The sequence below is a fragment of the Anser cygnoides genome, chromosome 9 (genome assembly GCF_040182565.1).
Source record: "Anser cygnoides isolate HZ-2024a breed goose chromosome 9, Taihu_goose_T2T_genome, whole genome shotgun sequence".
NCBI classification, from domain to species: Eukaryota; Metazoa; Chordata; class Aves; order Anseriformes; family Anatidae; genus Anser; species Anser cygnoides.
Window position 1 is genome coordinate 25,330,807 of NC_089881.1, and position 22,616 is coordinate 25,353,422.

The window sequence follows — 22,616 nt, forward strand, 5'->3', positions numbered from 1 at the left end:
TACGTAACCAATATCATCAGGATGTAAAAACCAAGCAGGTTCGTGATCGTGATCACAGATCGTGATCGTGATCACGATCAGCAGATCGTGAGGTATCTCCATGAAGGCTGGTGGAGGACGCTGTTCTAGAAATTCCCACTTAGCATTTCAGTGGGAACACACCAAAGGGAAATGCATGACGGAGGTTCAGTACACCAGTGTCTTCCTTTACTGAAACCAACCCATCCCTGAAAAGATACACATCACGCTAAAGGTTGCAAGAGATCAAGATGTATAAAGTAGAGGTAACTACATAAACCGCCTTCACTGAAAGCTGTAAAAAGAAGATCAACAATCTAAGTTATTTCAAGCAAAAATTAGGCTGGCAGTGTGTTTTGAAAGGCAGTCCATCACTGAAGCATGGCAAGTACTTCTACTGAAACAATACTTTGAGCCACAAATGAAGACCAACAAACTTCTGTCAACACAGGAGTCGGGGGTAAACCCACCACACACAGTGAAAAATAATTTTTCATAGGAAATAATCTTCATGATTTTCAGTACTCCATTTCTTTTCCTTAAACTGTGGTTATAATGGATCAGAAATTGAGTTACATTCATCTACTGAAGAAAAGCTACTTAGCATATTTGCAAGGCAAGGAAGAAAAAAGAACTGTTAATCATTTAGTTCAAATGATGCCACATGCCAGAGTTTTAAAATACTCAGAATCATGTGATTCAAAGATTTTTAATAATTTCCATTTTGTTTACATAAGTAGCATGCATTATACAAACAAAACAGATTTTTTTTAAAGTAAAACTCTAAATCATTGCCTGTTTTTATTATAGCTGCGTTATTTGTCATTGCACTTACCCATGCTTTGCGCCATATATCTCCTTCTCTTTTCCTTTGCCTTTCTCTTTTACTTTTTCTTTCTCTCTGCCTTTACGCCGCTCTCTTTCACGAGACCCACTATGAGTTCTCCTATGACTGGATCTTTCACTACTTCGACTATAAGAACGTTGACGAGGTCTTGATCGTGATCTACACAAAATCCATAATATTAAAATTTAGCAATTATACATTTTTCACCGTCACTGTATGTTAGATTTGTTATTTAGTCCAACTATTTTGAACTCATTTTCAAATCATTTAGTAATTTAATATTTTTAAACAAAAACCTACCATTTCTCAAAAGAAAAGAAGAAAACATTGCTTCTGTTCTGAAGGAAGAATGCAAAGTAAATTAAATCACACTACACAGTATTCATGCATTAAGAAAATAATAAAGTATTAACAAAATAGTCTTTAGAGCTATTGAAGAAAGTAAGGATGGAAAATCTTTCTTAAGCATTAAACACTGCATTCTTAAATTCTGATCAATTTAGCTTGGCAAATAATTGAAGAATTTACAGATGCTATTAAGTGCTTGAATTTACATATTAAATACTTCTACTAACAATGTTCCAACACAACAAAAAAGTGACATTTACAAAACCCTAACTTTAGCCTGCAGAGCTGACATTTACACGCTTTTTTTTTTTTTATATTCAGGCTTGAAACATGCTGCAGAAAACCTATAAATACGCCAACCCTACAGGCCCAATATCACCAGAAACTGCATACAGGTGCAAGGCTTTGTGCACATACAGTCCTCTGGCTCTTGGCTGCAAGCTGGCTGTAGGATACTCTGTTCTCAATCACATTATCCACTCCTCTGTAATAAATTTATGTTGTTACTGATACACTTGAATGAAAAAAGATCAGGTAGTATTACAATATAACTGCTTCTGTGTGTACCCAAAACTGTTTCTCTGTGATTTCTATGTGTGTTTCTGTGTGATTCCTGATTTTTTAGATGATTTTCTAAATTTAATTGTATAATTTATTATCAATCAATACATCTCTGCTGATGGTATATGAGTAGTTAAGTCTTTAGCTACTTATGTGCATTTACAATGCGCATTTAGGAAAACAGCAACTCAAGTTTCCACTAGTTTCTATCACGGCGTACATCTTCATAAAAGTTCTGATCACAACTCTTTGAAAAGTTTCATTAAGTACCAAGAGGGCTGGGGGTAGGGGAGAGCATTTCATAAAATCGTATTAAAAACATTATTTAGCACCTCTTGGACTGCAAAACTCCAAAGGCCTTTAAAAGCAAAATCACATACAGAAGATCACTCAATTTTAAAGGCAACAACTGTTTAATAAACCTCCACAATAGAACAAGCAAAAGAAAATACTACATCCAGATGAAGCTATAAATCAAATTTAGGAAGAATGCTGTTACTGAGTCTGGAATTTGTCCAGCATACTGGGGTTAACATACCTACTCCTGCCATCAAGCCTTTTAGACTAGCACCAGAGGTCAGAACCTCAGTGTTACGTTTCATTCAGCAGATGGCATCTCTTGCAACACTATATCTTCTATTATTGGTCACAGTATTAGCTCTAATACAATAGGTCGAATTACCACTTAAGGGGCGTATTATGAACTATAGAACATTTTCCGTCTCAAAACGGATTTTTATTATTTCATCACGAATTAAAAAGCATCCACCTATTCTTCAGCTCTCAGGTGGAGGAAGTTTTGTTCTGAACAGCCCACTGCCCTGCAGATGAGATCACTTGGACGGTAACCACGATTTCCGAGAACACCGCAGGTAAGATGCAGAGTCAGAAACAGTATATATAATTTAAAAATAAAAATAAAAATGCCCTATAGCAACACAGATCAATTTCATTTGATGAAATGCCTCTCCTTACTTAACAGTGTAGTCCTACAAACAAATAACTGAGGAATCTAAAATATCTGTCGCTAAAGAGCTCACTTTCTCAGCTCAAATTTGAACTTGTTTTCCCATCTACATTTTTCAGTTAAAAGTAACAGCAAATTCAGTTTAATTTAGACGGGTGCTCAAATCCTAGATTTCTGTTCATTCCGTTGTTAAAGTAGAACAAGCAGGTATAATTTATAATAGCTATCATTTATATGCAGCCGCTCCGCCCTGTGATGGATCCACACAGAGCTGTGGCCTGCTACCTCTCTCCAAAGATGAGTTTTTCTGAGTTTTCTATTATTGTACAAAGTTTTCTGCAAATATTTCATTTTTCATTATTTTCCCTTAATGCTCCCGAGCTAGAGCACTCCAAAATAAAAGAAAATCAGTCCAAGTTAATTCTATTTGCTTACACGGATTACAAATAGTAGTTGTAACGCACAGATAAGGCAACACAACTCCAGAAATGCATCTGTTATTGACAAACTGATCCCAGCCATGAATAGAGACCAAGTGAATAACGAAAGCTGAGGAAAGGAAACAAGGAACAGCCTAACTTTAATGCTGTCTTCAACTCTTCCAGGGATTTTATCTTATAAGTAAGTATTCCCCAAAGAAACAACCACCTCCATCTTCCCTCTTACAGAGGAGTTTAAAACCCTTCAATATCCAAAACCAACCTCATTTCCTCCAGCGCTGAGGGAAGCTCCGATCTTTTGCAGCCTGGGCTAATTAAATCCACCTGTTAACACGCTCCATGTCTAATTCTGCGACACCAGTTTCAATGAACCAGGTGACAAGAGGATTACTCGGCGAAGAAGCCACGATTCCCCACGCAGCTCGACTGACTGCATTAACAGATACCCTCATGCAGACATCGGGACAGAATTAGGACAGTACTTAAAAGCAAGTCTGGAACATTGTAGCTTTGAGCCTTTGACTTCGTAACCCACGCAACTTTCTCTACTTCATTTCTATGCTTTTTTCTCCCCTTTCTTTCTTCCTTCTAAAGAAAAAGGTGGCGTTTGTCCTCAAGAATCCACTTTTCTGAGGGAACCGCAGAATCTGAAGCCTCAGAATCGAGATCGTGTTTTGACAAGTTCAGGTAAGGCCACTGGTCTTTCACTAGTACATCTACTTTAATTATGTAAACTTCAGTAGGAAAATAAGATCAAGAGCAACAAGAAAAGTGATGTTTCATATTGCCAAAACCGCCCTCGGCATGTGACACTGCCAGCCCTCGAGGGCGCGGGCCGGGCGCAGGGGAGGCCGAGGAGCGGGCTGCAGCCTCCTGGCAAGGACCTACCCCTACAGCCTCGTTCCCCGGTATGTTGCCATTTTAATAAAGCTTTTCTCTTTCCGTAAAGGCCCCAAGTCTGTTATATATAATATTGTTTTAAGAATACTTCATACAAACTTCCTAGAGCCCTACATTAAGTCCAAAAACCTCAAAAGGCTCTTGGCAGTGGAAAACCATTTCATAAAGTGAAAATTCAAGTATATGAAGTTGCTACTCCATGCCTAACAAGCTGCAGTGTTGTTCCATCTCCAGAACAGATGAGTTTACCTGTATGCTACCATGGATCAATATTAAAATACCCTGTGACATATCCAAAAAAGGAAAGAAGTAACTTTACGAAATGGAGCTACAAGTCAGAGGTGCCACGAATTAAGTAAACAAGTATAAAAGTCCACGGATCAGGCGGAGAATAAAGATCTTCTATTTTATTGCTGTTGCATTTGTTTTAAAATCCCAATTATTAATATTAAAGCAAGTTGCAAAGTGTTCCAATTACGGAACTATTGGAGGAAAAAAAATCAGGCTGGAGAGTAGACTGCCAGCACGCACCCCCCTTCCCCCAAAGCACCGCGCACAAACACCCACCCACCATGCCAAAGGTTAAGTCATTTAGTCAAGTTCAAAGATCTTCAAAGAGTTCTTAGATCCAGATAAGCCCATATGTTACCAAAATTCTGTGAAAAGCTATTACTTTCCAATCTGCTTTTCATGTCTAACTTACAGAACACACAGATGCTTGGCATCACTCAGTGTCCCTAAATTCTCACACCAGATAATCAAGGCTCACCAATAACTTTCCTATCTAAAATCCTAAGAAATGTCTTTATTCCATCAACACTTAGTCCACTTGTAAAAATTGAAAGTATCCATAAAAGCCCATTCAGTTACTGCACAATAAGTGTTAATTTGCTAATTTCTTCACAGGTAATCAATTAAAATGTAAAATATTGGATAAAATTAGTTGCACTAAATTTAACAGCTGCTCCATAAGCATAATTAGTTTCACAAGGGCCATATGTATTCCGAACAGAGACAGAGTTGAAACAAATAAGCAGATTTTAAAACAAGTTTGAGGAAATCTGCATTTAATTAGCAGGTGGGCACTACAACTGCATAATGTTTTTATACATTTATATTTATGAAGTGACAGAAGATCTAAAGGCTTTTTAAAATGGCGTTTATTGTTTGAATGGGAACTGTTTTGCTGCATGCTAAAGTGATTTAAATCCTTATAGCTCTGCTTTGAAAAAATCATAAATGGTGAAAGAAAACATGTGGAAAACTGTAAAACTAGAAAGAATTTGCGACAAAAAGCAGATACACATACCATAACCAAAAGGAAACTACACTTAATTAAATGTACACTACATCTGGAATATCAGCCTAATAAAACGTGAAACTATTAATTTTCATTGTTCTAAAGGAAATGAGGTCAGTGTCGTTTAGTATTTCCCCAATTATATTGCACTAAAGCATTGAGCTATATCTTATAGGTACAATCTAATCTTTTCAAAACACTGCAATTTGAAAGCAGCCACTGAGATAGACTTTTTAAAGGGAAAGAGGAATTAGAGTGCAAATACAAGAAAGCTCAAACAGAAGGAAGTGAGCATTCCTGCAGTGAAGGTAAGTTTCTGGGGAAAAAAAAAAAAAAGTGACTTTATTGGCAAATAACAATCACCACTCAAATGGAAGTTTCTGAGATGTTAAGCTCTTCACAAGTATTCTTCTAAATATCTCACAGCTGACACAACTCTTATTAGCTTATTATAAGCTCAACAACCACAAACAAAACCCAACAAATTCATGCCTCTTTAATACTTTGGCAATAAATCAAAAGTCTGGCAAAGAACAATGAAATGACTGCATTGCATCAAACCTGGATATTCATATTGGTAATAAAGACAGCGCAAACACAACTAATTGCAGCAAAATGACATGTTCTCTTTCAAAGCATATTAAGAGGTTTCTTGTTTAACTCAATTTCACGAGCAAGAAAAAAAAAATCATGGTGCAAGTTCTTGGGGAATGTAAAATAACTTCAAGCATCAGCTGCAGTTGTTTAAAGTGTGGAAGTTCATACTTTTTTTTTTTAATTTGAATATGGATACCTCCATAGAACAGTCTAAGTCACTCTTAGTTTGCAATTTCAAAATGCATGCATTTAAGGAAGTTAAATGTAGATAATACGGTAATGACAAAGTGTATGATAATATGATAATATGGTTATTTTTTGTTAAATATAAGGTGAGGGAAAATGAAAACATGCAGAAGCAGAGGCAGCTTTAAAGTCTGAAATGAGACTAGTACCTGGAGGAAACAAGTTGTTTTGAGCCAGCAGTTTAGACAATTGGTAAGAAACAAAATAGAGGGGTATTAAAGATTGTCTACTGTGCTGGAGAAATGCAAGGTGAAATAAACAGTAACAGAGAATCACAAACACAGTTTGCAGAATGGAGAAAATAGATTCACCAGATGCAGGCATCAACTTAGTTCAGTAATAAACAATTCTCCACCTATAAATCATTTTAATTACATAATTAAACATTTGAGGAAATAATACTCAAACTTCCAGTAAACTGTAATTAAAACCAACCAAACCAACCAGTTACTGAACGCTTGGCATGAGCAGCACATAAATGCGGGACAGCAGAACAGACAGAAAAGACACTGCTATTGTTGTTTGTTCTCAAGCAGCCCATTTGTTACAAATCTCGTTCTTCTCATTCTTCTGGCCTACCTGCTCTCACTTCCAAAGACGACTAGAAAGCCTTCTTTGCCACAGCACCCCTTGGCCATCCTACAAGGAGCCTGCTGACAGAAACTGAGAGAATGTAGAAGCAGTGCTGACAACGACTGCCTCTCTCTGGGTCCATACACACCAACGGTACCCCAAAGGTGTTAGAAAACCTACAGGAGATCAACAAGCAGATGGAAAACAATATAAAAAATTTACTTAAACTGAGCTTTTCTGCCAGCAGCCCTTCGCTCACAGCCGTGCGAGCTCCTTGCCCAAGGAGTGAGGGAGACGAGCACGCTGGCTGCAGCCCTGCCAGCGTCAGGGGCACGTCAACAAAAGCCTTCTGAAAACTAAAGCCAGAAAACACGCTTTCCAAAATGCTGCCTGAAAACCAGAAATATAAATCCTAGATTAAGCATCAGCTAATCAAGCAAGGAGCTGGTTTTGTCGCTGTGAGTTTACAGAGGCCTAACAAAGCCAGCGCCAAGGCCCCGCGCGCAGCTCCGCTGACAGGGCTCACCTGAGGGGCACCTCCCTGCTCCCTCCCGACGTGTGATGTGCTTCTAACGGCCAGCTGCACATTACAGACACGCATGGAAGTACATAAACTAACCGCAGCGCTATTGGATACACGTTATTTCTGCATTCGGCACAGAAAACTCGACGTGCTATTTTTCCAACAGGCTTTTTACGCAGAGGCAGGGCTGTGGGAGCAGCTGCGGCCAAAGGAAGTGTAATGAAGTGTGCTGTCGGGGATCTGGGCAGGGAGAACAGCTGTGCGAACAGCTCCCACTGATCTACTGGAATTGTAAACTGTTCCACTCCATTAGTGATGGCAGGAGGGTATTCTCCCTCTGCTTCATTCCTTCAGCCCGTGCCCAGGTCAGGAAGTGCCCGCGATACAGCTGGTGCAAAGGAACTGCGCATCCGCAGCCTCATCCCCGCCAAGGGAAAACGGGTTGTATCATTCATTTCCTCATCTCTGCAAAGACTAGGAACTACCTCTCTTTCTTTGAGATTCCACCTCAGATTAGGAAATTCAGTTGAAGATCATCTGTTTTTTCAGTAAGTGAATTTCTCTCATTTATTCCTTTTCTTAGAGAATGCCTCAAAATGGGACATTTTTTAACCCTACGTTCACGTTGCTACCTCATGACTGAACAGAAAAATCTAGTATTTACTTCCAATAATTTTGGGGTAATACAATAATAAAGAAATGGGAGTTAGTGCACTGTCCTGGCTATTAAATAAAAGCAAAATAAGAAAAAAGCTACCCCCACCAAATTCCCATCCTTTCTCAGAAAACCAACAGCCATGAATCAGCTGAGAATATCCAGCTCGTCCTCTGTTCATACAAGAGTTTAAAAAGCTACTCAACCTCAAGGTGAGGCAAAAGGGAAACAGTTGCGATGAGACATGAGAAAGGGATTCCTTGACTTTCTAACCCAGTCCCAGAACTTCCACTTCTTAGGTTACAGCAGAGAAAACAAAAACAAAAACCAACCAAACAAAAAAGTTCATTCAGATAGTCTAATCCTGCAGAAAAGACTATTTATTTATTTATTTATTTATTCTTTAAAAACCAGTATGGGAAAAGTCAAATTCTATATGAACAAGTAAGGTAACATTTTATTTATAAGTAATTTCTTCAAGCTTTGTAATTAATTTACACACACAGATGCAGTTTTTCTATCCTTGATACAGCTGGAATATATTTTAAGAAACAAGGGTCCAGATTCCTTTCAGGACTCTCCATAAATGCACCAAATTATTTGCTTCTACATCATGCGGGCATTAGCGACTCTGCATCTGCTATGACAGGAAGATCTGGCTGTATCACAAAGCAATGAAAAAAGTTCAAATTCATTTTCCAGATGGAATCACTATCCAGGTAATTATTTGCTGTAAATTTGACAGCACCTCTGATATTATGTTAAAAAGTTAAGGAATATAAATGAGAGATGTTGAGGATGACTTCTTCACTTCCCTGGTGCCTCTGGGAAGCTCAGATTAGTTACAGGTAAGTTCTACTCTTCTGTCTCTGACAACGCTGCTATTTTATTTCTTGGGATTGTAAAACATCTAAGATTGAGGCCCCAATCATGGTTTCAGCTTAAAGATAGTATAATATTTATGTATCCTCATAGCCACAAAGAGATATTAGACAGCTGAATGAAATTACCTAAACAGATGCTTGAAATCAACTTACACAATGGGACACTAACTGTTCTCATGAACTGAAAAAAAATAAAAATAAAAAGCCATAAAAGCTATGTGCCTACCGTCACCTGACTGGTAAACTAAACCATTACTTTATGCTCAAAATTAAGAAAAAATAGAAAGTTTTCTCTTTAACTCAGTGATAACCAAGCATGCAAGGTATAAATTCTGTGGGGTTTTAAATAAATAAATGATTTGCAGGTATTCCACCTATCCTCTTTACCACATTAGGTTTATGAAGCATATATAAAGATTTTTTTTTTAAATGCAATCTTTTTTTAATTATTTTTTTTTTGAAATTAATATATATATATATATTTAATGAAAATAGTCTTTATTTTACTATAGGATCAGGGCTCCAAAAATTAAGTCATAACTTTGACTCCTGAGCTTTAGAAACTCCTGAAGAACAACAACAACAAAAGCAAAACCATTTAATACCATATTGTCAAAATGTTTTGAAAACACTCCATAAACAGTTTTTACATATCATTAGGACTTTTCAATACATGTTCTATAAATGCAAAGATTATTTCCTAATTCACATGCAAGTTGGACACCTCTTACTTTAGTATTTTGTATTTTACAGACACAATGTAGATGGAGGAGAGGTTTTTTGTTTGTTTGTTTTAAATATTCCCCTTTTTGAACAGGAAACAGCTTATTTGCTGGAGGCAGATGAAGAATACACAGCTGACGAGCTTATTGGCAGCTACTGCTCGTCTCCTGGAAGCAGTCACCTACAACCCTGTTGTGTCTTTCCCAAAGCCCATCTCTAACAACTAATTAAAAACTCCAGGGTAGGAAAGAAAGCTGTGAAAGTTTCACGTAGCATTCCAAACAAAAAGTATTTTCATCATAGCAGCTGCAACTGTTACACAGAAGATTGCAAATAAAACAACACATTAATTATTATCATATTAACATATTGATAGCTATCACAAACTATTGGAAATTAGTCATGATTTAAAAGGGGTAATAATGATCAACAAAAATGTGATTTCAACATAACTCTCTCATGTTAGAAAAGTCTCAAAGATTTACTATGGAATTTTCTTCTAAGCCTTTCTTTTCTTTTAAAAGAAAATAACAAAGCCTCACAAAACCACAGCAAAAGCAAGAAATAATTACAAACCAGCACTGCATGGCCCTCCTGAATCTGCAAGAAGCCTGCAACAGCAGCTGTTACGTAATACATTCTCCTCAATTTTGAAACCTAAAGGCAAGAATTAAAATGTAAACTGCATTATTTCCATCAGAAGCATCACTAAGACTGTGCAGTAACAAGCCGACTCCCCCTACAAAACACTAACGTGCCCCACACAAGCTGCAGCAGCTCTTTTCCCAGCAGCTACCTCCCAACACACAACAGCAACATCACTGTGGGGAAGTCGGGGGGAGGAGGGCATGGAAACAGACCAGGAGATTTTAAAAGTGAAAGGGAATCATGAATATTAAGCTATCGATGTACTAAGTGAGGAAAAGTTGCCTGCCACCTTCAGATGCTCCTTCAGCAGACATTGATGTCCCTTCGCCTACAGCGACAACGCTAGCTGCCTGTGGCTCGCTGTGCTGGCAGACATTTGTTCTGCTGTTGGGTTTTTCATGTCTCTCCAACTTTATTTTTTCGTACACCTATTGTTTCCTGCTACTGATCAAACTACAGGGTCTTGGGGGGTGAAATTCTGCTTCGAACACGTCGATACTGCACGCAGCACACCACGGGCTCCATCCCTCCCTGGTACTTTCCCGTTACAAGTAACGTGGGATACGTTGACTAACCACAGGCAACCAAGGTATTGCCATTCCTCAGCTGAGATGATCTCATCTCCGACCATCTGTGATACTTCACAGTTGCAACATGCTAGAAACTTGCGAACACTGGTCACTAAGCTTTGGTGTTAGAAGAGGCACCGATCCTGTGATCAGACCAGCTTGCTGTAAAATGCCTTCTGAAATAAGGGCAAGGCTTCACTGTATTATTGAGATAATCCAATCTTTTTAATTTAGCGTGCAATCTTTTTAATTAATAATTTATGTTTTTTAATTTAATTTTAATTTATACTCCCTCATTCAGATCCTTCACCAGGAAGCCTTTCACCAGAACACCCCGGGTCCTGCTTTACCCCGTTGTCTGACCGGCAGCTCTCCGGGGCTCCCTTCCGACTCGGAGTGAGGAACAACCCATCCTAACCTCCCCCATCACTGTGCCTCCCTCAACTCGGACGTTAATCTTAGTTGCAATCCTACGTGCTTTTGTAGTCTCAGCTCAAAATCTGTCGATATACTCTGATTTTAGTAAAAACCTGCTGACTGGGGCTAGCAGGTAGGACAAGCAAAAGTGCAAGGCACTGTACACTGTGCACAGTAGACTGGAATCATGAAGAAGAGGACCCCTGTATCCTCATCTGATAATTAAAATTCTTAATGCCAGAGGCTTAAGGAAGGATAACCAGCTGATGTGAAATTAATAAAGGAGAATAAACAGATAATCTAAATTGAAGACCTGCTTGAAATTCCCCTACATTTCCTGTTTCTCAGACGTTTTCTGTGTTCTCCCGCTGCCCTGCCCAGCAGCTCCTGGCTGCCTACCCATTGCAAAGTAAAATGCAAAGCAATGTTATGAACCAAAAATACTTAAATTTTCAGTATATTGCCATTTTTCAGGGATGGACATTTTTTGAAACAAAAACATCCTTTGACCTTTTAAAGACAAACTGGTAAAGGTTGGACTAGATGATCTTAGAGAACTTTTCCAACCTAAATGATTCTGTGAAACAAATGGAACAGAAGATTCAGAGCAAGAATAGCATCAATAACTTTTGGTTTGTTTGTTCTACCATCTACTTGTGAGCTGTAGAGCACAACACTAAGGGCAGACAGTAAGAAGCAGTAATGGGAAATAAAGGACTTGGGGGGGGGAAGAAATTTTAATATCTGATTACCAAAAAATATCAAGCTGTATACAGAACTACTGTTTGGTCATTTTCAATTCATTTTCAGAGGGGAAAAAAAAACAAAACAAAACAAACCTACCCAAACACCAAAAACAAGGAGTGATTTAACATTCCCTAATTAAAATCTTAAGGAAAATGATATCGATTCCTTGGCAACAAGTCCATCCCTGACCATACAGCTCCGCTTTTGGGGGTCTCAAGCCCAGACAAGGCGAAGGGAGCTGAGCTACGAGTGATGCTGGGTGCAGACTGGCCTAGCCCATACAGACACTTTCAGAAGTCACAGCCAAAGAGGGACATTACATTTGCCTGCATTAAACTGATTGCTCCAACTTGTGGGAGGGTCACGAATGTGGAATTTTATATTTTCATAAACTGCTTCTGTTTAGCCATTTACTCAAAAAATATTCAGTTTTCTCTTCTCTAGTTTAGTAAGAGAGCCAAAGGTCCCAGATATATTTTTGACAGCTCTCACCTGCAAGGAAACAGCTCTACCCAAAATGAAACTGAGATGTTTATTATATTCTTCTGCAATGTGCATTTTAAAATATACTGAAAAAGATTTATGTAGTGAAAGGATTTTTAGCCAAGCTTTTATATTTTCTTGGTTTGCAGTCCTCAGCCACCATAGTAGTAAAATCTTTACCTGTACATCATATTTTTGTTAGAGGATAGCATCTTTACTTAAACCATTAAAATACAGTGCATTAAAAGTTCACAGAAGACGAACATTTTTAGCTACAAAAATTGCTTTTTTGTTAGTCAAAACATGAGATGCAAATTTATAAGTTACACACATGTCAATGAGAACAGGTCAGTTGTATTTTGTTTTAAAATACAAAAACAATGTTCTAGACCACATTTGCTGCGAGCCCACACTATTTACCACTGTCCCAGCAGCGGGCAGACTGCAGAGAAACTGCACGGTGTCGTAGCAAATTCAAGTGACCCCAGAAGAGATGACTGCTTGAAGAGAGCGAAGTCCAAAGGGATGGGAAGTACCGGCCGAGGCAGCTCATCATTTCAAGGCATGCTGGAGGTTCCCAAGAGCAGAACTCTGACAAAGCCCCGTGCAATTAAAGCTGATCTTCCAAAGCAAACCCCAAAAGGGCTGCAGATAGCACCTTCTGCCTTCGGTGAGGAAGAAACTCAGTACAGGAAGAGGTTTTGAAGCAAAGTTGGTGATGGGGCCCATCCAGAATCCCCAACTCCACACAAACCAGATGAAATAATTTGGTAGTTACATAAATGTTGGTTTAAAATTCTCACTGTGGACAGTTTTACAATTAACATCATGGCTACACCCACGTGATTCCTATCGCACTGCTGTACTACATCAGAGAAGAACATACTCATCAGCAGTTACAACTTTCATTACCACCACAATTTCCAATATATCCAACCAGAAAGTTCTAAGGCGTATTAAAACTGCTGTTCCATGCTAAAATTTATTTCCTAATAATAGTTCTGATTATTGAGGGAGCAGCGTTTCCATTACCACATATTTGACAGGACTTCATAAAATACAATTCCTAATGAGAATCAGCAAGAAAGGCTATTTGTATTTCTTTTTGTCTTGAATATTTGTTTACAAAAGTGATCCTTTCACAAAAGCTGCCATTATAGAAGTATCAATATTAAAATAATTTAAAACAATGTTAAAGAATTCTGCAGCTTTCTGTAAGGATTAGTTTACGTTTTAGTTATGCTACCATAATTCCCTTGCTTTAACACCTCGTCTGTCATCTGAACTAATACTTCATGAGTAAATTACTTTTTTTTTGCTTTTTAAAAATACTGATAACTATTTTCAATCTTACACGCTAACCGTAATCAGAACAATTATTTTTAACATTCCGTTTTAACATTAAGTTCCTAGAACCACATTTTCTGTAACAAAAATGGTAATGCTGACCTTTATTTTATTAGCCTACAATTTGCTCACCAGTGTTTTCTTAAGCTATCCGCATGGCTTATGTACATTGACAGCATCCCACAGATGGTTATGATTACATTTAACAGGACAACGCACTCATTGAAAACCTTCACAGACGCTTACTTAATCGGATGTCACATTAAATCTGACATAGTAAGATAAAATAACTATATACTAATTATAACATATCAAAAGGGTCATTTTCAAATGATATTCACAACGTTTCTAATGTAATTATTGACAAGACCGGTGTACTAACACACACGTAGAAATGAGTTTTTATTTAAACGAGCGCGATTATTACACGGGTTTCTTCTGCCAGAAGATGTCTTTGAATATACATAGCTGTCAACATCTTGGAAATAGATGCCCCTAACTACAAAACTCTGGTAAATGTCAGAATTCGATTTGACTACTTCTTACTTCCTCTCTTAATGCTTAATGACTAATTCCTCAGAGATACCCTTAAAAGCCCTAAAATGTTGTCCTTGGGTAGAAACTTTCACTCAGCAATCAATCGGGAGCAAATTAGATGATTGTGTTGAAATGTACTGCACTGTTTAAGCTAACAAATGAATGAAGAAAGGTAGTATATCGGAACATATGCCACTACACTGAAGTTGCTAAAAGGGTCTGTTGGAAGAATATTTGGTTTCCAGTGAAGCTAATATGCTATAAGAAGGGACAGTGATGAAAGAATACCAAGTCATATGGAAATCCAAATATAGTGACAGACACAATTATTTTACTAATTGCTAATGAATACAGTCAAGTGGCTTCAAAAAGCAAAACTTTGCTTGGACTACTTCAGGTTTTGACCTCTGCATGAGCAAATGCATTTCAAACTGAAGCCCACCAAAATTGATTAACGGCGCCAGCCAAGGCCAGCGTGCAGTTGAAGCTTTTTTCCATCTATCACATGGCCCCAAGGATAGTTAAATGAACCTTAAAATGGCTACAAACAGCTCAATGACTACACAGACTCCTGCCAATTAGAAATAATTAGGCAGTCATTTTGGTGGTAAGTCTTTTTAAGTGCATACATAATGATGCAATGATGCTTATTAGCGATCTCATATGAGCTATGCTCAAACAGCCTGGAATAATTATGCAACTATCACAAAGCCTTGCACATCTCTGTACTTCACCTTAATGCATTTAAAAATCCACTTCATTACCTCCAGTAATTAATCCTCCATTAATTGCAGGAAAAGCCCAGTTTACCGTGCTTCGTTTCTAATTATCTTATAAATAGTTATGGTTCTAATTAATGTGTTCATTAAGCTGAATATCTTTCTCAAAGCCATGCTCAGAGCAAAGGTTCCGCTTTTGAGAGAAAAAGCCTAACTAGCCATAAGGTGAGGCCATTTTGGTTGTATTTGCTTTTATTTTAGTATATTCAACCTCCTAATTGGCATTTAAAATCTAATTTGGAAGAACTTCAAGAAGACTATATGCTAGAAAAATAGGAAAAGGATTTTTTTTTTACCCGTTCTCCAATCAAGAAGCTTAGAGCTTTAACAGGAAAACTTTTAGCATACCTTTTTGATATAGACTGCTAACAGATTTTCAGTCCTATACCACAGATTAATTTAAATTCTATTACAATTTAGCTTACCCCTGCATGTGTCCTCAGAAGAGAAGCATAAACTATAGAAGACAATAGATATCTAACAATATATGCATAATTAAAAAACATACAGTAGCCCTTGCCTCCATTTTTGATATAAATCAGCAGTACAGAATTACAAAAAAAACAAAATCAGTGATTCAAGCCAAGCATAATGCATCGCTTTAAAGTCAATGAGATTTTTTCAGTCTGCCTTACTAGGAGTTGATATAACGCTATAAAAACCGCAACTGAAGAATATTTTTAAATAATATTTATGGATAAGGAAACTTGATATTGGAAGCATGTGTTTCACAGTATTTTGAGGTACGCATATATGGATTTGCAGAAAATGTAAAGATTCAAAATAAAAAAGTTATATAAAAATACATCCCAAATATTTTAGTATTAAGATACAGATATTAAAGTATTTTTTAACCTGTTCCTATACTTTAAAAATCATTCTTAAAAAATATGCATGACATTTAAATGCATCTCTCTCCAGTTATACTATGCAAAAACAAACTGAGGTTTTCCCATCTTTTCCTTTTGTGATGGCATATTTAACCTAAATAGAATATTTCGCTCAGGTAATTGCTTAAGCCCTACTTTGATAGTAAAAAGACAAAGGCTCTACAGATGCCTGAAGTTAACACTATGCTTTTTCTTTTTTTATTTTTATTTTTTCCTGCAACATTACACTTGACTTGAAAACCTGGAATCACTGAAGTCAAGTGCAGCTCTGTCACTGACTCGGACAGAGCTGAAGTTTCCCACCCGCAGACCCATGTCTGGAGCAGATGAAGCGCCACCAGCTCCATATACTTGTGCTCTGCATCCCAGGGAGAGGCAGCACCTTGCCTTGGAAGCCAGGAGCTCTCTCTCCCTGCAGCTTTACAGTCATCTCTCACCTGATTGCAGCTGGAATGCCCCCGGCCCGGCCCTTTTGTCCCCAGCCAACATCCTCCACGTGCAGGCATCTCTCCCCCTGCTCTCTTGCTCCTTGCTCTCTGCTCCACGAGCGAGCTTTCAGACAGATCTGCCCCTGAACTCCCTCACTGCACAGACATGGGAGAGGACAACGTACTAAAAGATGAAGGGACAGCCAGGAATATGTCACAGCAGCCTAGCTTAAATCGCCTGAACCTGGCATGAAACTCACCCCCAAACCACACTTTGGTCAGAATATCAACAAGGAACAGGCAGCTGCCTATTTGGATCTTGAAGTACAATTGATTTTTGTAGGATAGGATTTACTCTTACCCAGGCACCGAAAGCACTGCGTGCGGCAGCTGCTGTCCTACTCGCTGCGTGCAGAGCAGCAGGCAGCAGTGCTCTGCTCCTGAGCAGTCACTTCAGCCCAAACCTTAGACAGAAGCAGGAACTGAAGGATTCCAGTACATGTATATGGATTTATTCAGAACAGTGATTAGCTCAGGGAAAATAGGCAAGCACAAAAACAAACGTTGGAGCAATTCAGCAACGACCATCTCTGACACAGAGAGGGACTCTGAAGGGCACGCGGCACAGCCAGGAGCAAAGAACCATAACGCACCTGAGCAAGGCACTGGTCCCCAGGTCCCGGCTCCCAGGCAGCCTCCAGCAAGACTTTACAGACGAACATCATCTTATCTCTTTGGCAATTAATTTCTCCCAGGGCTTGATATGTTTCTAGCAACGTATTTAACTTCTGGTTTGCAAAAAGCATAGCATCAGTCAGCGCAGCATTCTTCAGAGCTGCTGACCCCAATCGTAGGTGGCTAGTTGTAGAACAAAATCTTGTTACAACTGCCTCGCATGGCACTGGAGCAGTAACATAAGAGCAAGGGACAAAAAAAAAAAAAAAAATCGAGCAGGACCACCGCAACCAATCTATTAACACAAAGTAAATGTGGTAAGGAATCTGTGCAAGAAGCAGTAATCCATCATTAAAACCACCCCGAACAGGGCTGCTAAGTGAAGGTTGTATGTGCAATCTTACCACTGGCACAGGCAGCTGCAGCGAGGTTGACTTAGATACATTCAACAAAACTCAGGATGAATTTTTGGACTAGGAAGTGCTGACAACTTCTGCACTCTGCTGCTACAGAGTCAAAACCCTACCGAGAGTAACGTTCTGACGAGTCCCGTACAAAAGAGATAGTAAACCACTCTCCGTAGAAAAAGCTGCATTTCACTTGTATCTTTTTCAGGCAGGTACTGTGGCTCCCATACTGTATTAGAAAGACAGGAATCAAGCACACAGCAAAATGCTTCCCCTAACTTCTACAAACTTTGCGTGTCACATTGGTAATCGCGTTCTAGAAACCAACGCTGGGCGCAGAACCAATTTACCACAGCAGACAGGGACGGTCTTGTATTACCAACGCATCTTTAAGACATCTGCTCCATGTTAATTTGCATAGCTGCCTCTGGAAACACGATCTCTGCGGCAAAAAACTAATAGATTCTATTTCATGGCCAGAGCTTCGGAAATGGAGGAAGAGAGGATTAAAAAAGTAAAAATACGTAATAGTTTAGGATATAGACACATCAAAATAATAAAGGCAATTCTCCACTAAGGGGATTCAAATTATTCTCATCTTTCTTGAGTACCTTTTCCCACACAGAAAACTGAACGATAGCCTCCACTAACCTCTAATCAAAAAAAAAAAAAAGCGCCACAAGTACACCCTTTCCCAATGGGAGGAATAAAAGGTTTGAGAAAAATAAGAAGCTACATTTAAAACACATCCTATGTACATAATACCTGGACTGCTTTAGAAAAAGTTTTCATGCAATTAGACTCAATAGTTAGCTCTAAATGAACAGCAGACATGCATTCATATCTTTTAAGGCTTTTTTTTTTATATACCAATGAAAGGCATCAAAGCAACTGTCACTAGCAGCTAGCCGGCCTTATTGATAACTTAAGAGCCCCTGGCATTGCCTTATGAAGTTTAATTTCCCAAAGCGGTCAATTAGATCCTGGTAATGTACTCATTGGTGGGTCATTGCTCTAGGATATCTGGAATGCTACTGCTTCACCTCTGTGGTTTTTCCACTACATTCATGTAGACAAACTGTTAACATTTCTTTTTTTTTTTTTTAAAAAAAAAGCACTGTTATTATATCTAAAAATATATATTTTTAGAGACTATTGGTGATATAATCTGCAATGCAGCAAGACCCTACATAAAAACTGCAGGTGTTGATCTACTGCTGGAGAAAAAGAAATATCATCTGCCATTACCATCCGCAGGAAAACTAAAGATCACATGAACAAACCCAACCTGATTCCACTAGTTCTTGTCTTCCCCAAGTCTTTGTCTGAAGTTTAACGCAAGAAATACTACCTTTGTGAATTAAACATGCATTCTAATGGAAAGAACTGAAGAGTCCAAACTTCCCAGCACTTAGAGAAGAGACAAACACGTAATGTTTGCACTCATCTCTTAAATGATTACTTGGGTCTGTACAGCTAGTTGCACTGGACATTGTAAATTTGTGTAGCAAGGAGAGAAGGAAAAAAAAATATTCCAGGCAGATCAAAACAGTAAAAGAATAGTAACTCCAGTAGTTACTAGCAGGCAATGAAACATTTCAAAAGAAATACTCAGATTAAATAGCATTCCTTGATTACTTATAGGACTTTTATCTGCTTCTCTGTGGAAAATTCTTGGATCCGTTTCCAAAGACGGTCATGTTGAAAAAGCCTTTCAATAGATTAAGACAGCTTTTCAACACCGTCTGACAATTTGTGCCCAATCTTTTTTTTTCCACAGCTGTCTTGCCCTTATTCCTTGCTTTTTACAGCAGATGCTCAGGAAGAGTCATGTTTGTACCCTCTGCCTTCCCTCGTAGTCATCCCACTGCTCTGAGTCACTGCTGCTAGTGTTACTCAAAACCATTACTTTCGAATTCCTTCCATCCCCTTCCTGCCGGCCAATAGCTCTCACTGTCTGATGTCTGTAGGACGGTCAGTTCAGAAAACCTTCGCTTTCTTCCCTACAACTCTCCTCTTCCCCAGAACCGCTATCACCATCTACATGAACACTTGAAGCCCTGAGCAAGACTCCTGCTCTTTGACTGAAACCAGCCTCGGCTTTAATCCACACCTGTGGCATATTGAAATTTCGTCTTGCTTCACAACACTCTTAATCGCAGAATCAAGATTCCAGGTTCATGCAACTGCAATTCATCTTATATATGTGATGCTTTTTGAACACTACTTGAGCCATTCCTTTCTCTTTTTTTTTTTTTTAATTAAACTCTCCTCTACTTCTTCCCGTTCCTCCATCAGCTCAGCCTGATCTGTGAGACCCCTCGCAATTTTGCTCTTTGTCCGTCATTCTCTCTTCTGCCACACATTGCCGCTGACACTAATGCCTGCCTCCAAACCTATATCCCTTTCATCTCCCGCTCTCCTAAGAGCCTTTATTATCCTTTCAGGCTGATGCAGTTAGTACAAAACTCTTGCCAAAGCTGTTCATAATGGAAACTATCCCCTCAAACTCAAATTTATACACATTAGTAAAGATTATGTCTTGATCCAACCTCTGTTATCAGCTGTAAGCTCTGCTAGGCCAGGCTTTATTTGGAAGAACTTAGCACGTCCATACTACCACACTAAATAGTACAAATGGTAAGTACTAAAACTGAAGAATTCTGGCAAGCTGTGAGGGATGGATGTAAGATAATTCTCGTTTACATTGCTAGGATAATGGCAACTTCCATCAACAATCTGCTTTTTGCTACCTAAACCCAACTCTGTCCCAAAGCCATCCACACAGAATAGGTCGCCCTGCCACTAGGCAGCAATAAGATGCACTTACTTCAAAATTAAATCAATTAGACTGGAAGAAAGCTAAGGAAATAACACATCATGTAACACAACCACGTCCCCAGCAACACAAAACAGCCACTGATCAGACACTTCCTTCACTGACCGTCCAAAGGCATCACTTTTACAAACAAGACTGCCTTACGCGCTCTATTTCCTCTTCTTAGATTATCTATAGATGTACTACTGTTACCATAACACCCTAAGTTGAACCGTTAAAGATATTTCAAGACAGCAGGTTTCAGTTTAACATAACAGGGAAAGCCAAAAGCATTTGGCAGACAATAAAAAACAAACTTGCATATTTAAAGGCAATTACAGGGAAATACTCTATAATCACAGAATTGTATGAAATCAAGGAATAAAGGTTAACATCTTTTGGTTAATTCTATTTCAAGCTACGTGAATTAAAAGATTGAAGTCAGGAGTTGTGATGTAAAATACGTATTTTCCATACATAATTAACTTGCAGAACAATTGCAGTGAAAACTCAAAAAAATATTAACAGGACCCTAGTCACATACAAATTATGTGGAACCTGAGTTTCTCCATTCCAGAGAAGCATAATATTCTAATAAGAACTATCCTAATCTTCACCCAGCAATAATTTCAAGATGATATTATTATTCTCATTTCCTTGAATAATATCCATACTCCAGGGCCATTTTCCTTCTCATATTCAATATCATGCATGCTTGTATCAGGATTCCTTTCTTCATATCCTGTCACAGTATCAATCACTGCCTCCTGTCCACTCAATCCAGTTTTGATTTATCAGCCGCCGTCTTTCTGGACTCCATAACTCGACCCAAACCATTTTAGCAAGACATTGACAAATAGCACCCAGTATCACATCAACCTGTTCCACTTAGTAAACTAAGAAACAGTAACTGTGACATCTCTGCATAAAGTATTCCATTCTATTCCCCAGACTGATGTATATTAATGAGGAGATGGTATTTGAAATGCTTCTTCCACATCAGCATCTAATATGATCAAATTAGGAAATGGGATGATTTATTAAATTTCGTAGAGCTGAAATATTTCTTTATATCACTATATGTGTGGTTTCAGAAAGTGAGCTGTTGCTTTCAATTTTTCCACTGAGGATGTGCCTGCATTTCACAGACGAATTATTGTCTTTAAAAAGATTGCAAGAAGGCAAAATGTTATTAAGCAAATGCTCAGTAAAACAAACTAAATCGGTTTTAAAATTCCTAATTTAATGTAAATCTTGGTTGTTTTGCTGAAATTCAGTTTGTGATCTTATTAAGTCATATTTGCATTGTACTATCTTGCTGTAGGACAGCTTCAAATTTATAGCATTACTAGGAAGCCCCACTTTTTTGGCTCTGAAAAAAATGCATCTAAAATAGTTATAATACACACAAGTTTTCTCATCTTCTAAAATAAAGTACAAAAAAATCACTTTAGATTACCAAAAGCTCAAAATATGTTTACATGTCACTAGAGAAAGTCTAACTTTTCAAATTAAAGCTTGATATTTCAGTATTTCATCCAAATGAAATATTTATACTACTGAAGTATTTAAAAAATTGCATTACAGCCACAAACATGCTTAGAGCCTTGAAAAACAAACTCTCTTAATTTGATGGGGGGACTGCAGGGAGAAGAGGCATTATGAGATGCAGAGTTTGCACTATCTGCATGGCTTCCACCAAAACCAAACCCAGTGATTTAAAGATACCACATAAAGGATCTTCACTTCCACCATGAAACTAGTTTTCTACTGTCAGTCCCATTTGCTTCGGAAAACTCACAGTTGCTCAAGTCCTACAGGCAGTACTTTGAAAGTACAACAGTAACGTTACAAGCGGGAGTAGCGCAGAGAAGATCTTCACTTTACTGCTGAATACTTCAGTGGGTGACATGCTTTTTACTACACTAACAAAGGATGGCTGAGTGACTTCTCATCATTTTATTAGCCAGTTTACATACGTGTTTTCTTCAGTACTTACCTTTAAGAGTTACATACGAAAATAAGCTGCCCCACCCTACGCAAAAAAATTTAATGAATGACAGGTGCCAAGTTCATATAAAAATCCACAATGACTTCATCACAACACTGTGTACAGCTCCCAAGGCAAATACTGTCTCTTCACCTTTAACAGCTTTGGATGGATTTTTCTTGCCTGACTCCTTTATTAACTCATTTAAATTTTGGGTACCCACGATATCCAACAGCAAGGACCTCCACATCTCAATTACGGGGTATGTAAGAACCAACAGCCTTCCTTCACTTGATGCT

The 22,616-nt window shown here is 38.3% G+C and overlaps 1 protein-coding gene across 2 annotated transcripts in view; it reads right to left on the minus strand.

Moving 5' to 3' along the window:
- RSRC1 (arginine and serine rich coiled-coil 1) overlaps positions 1 to 22,616 on the minus strand; it is a 145,182-nt gene that overhangs the window by 112,539 nt on the left and 10,027 nt on the right. For both annotated transcript variants that reach the window (XM_067002661.1, XM_048059362.2), the window contains exon 4: positions 854 to 1,024. In XM_067002661.1, coding sequence (XP_066858762.1) covers positions 854 to 1,024 — 171 coding nt within the window. The remainder of the gene's footprint in view (positions 1 to 853; positions 1,025 to 22,616) is intronic.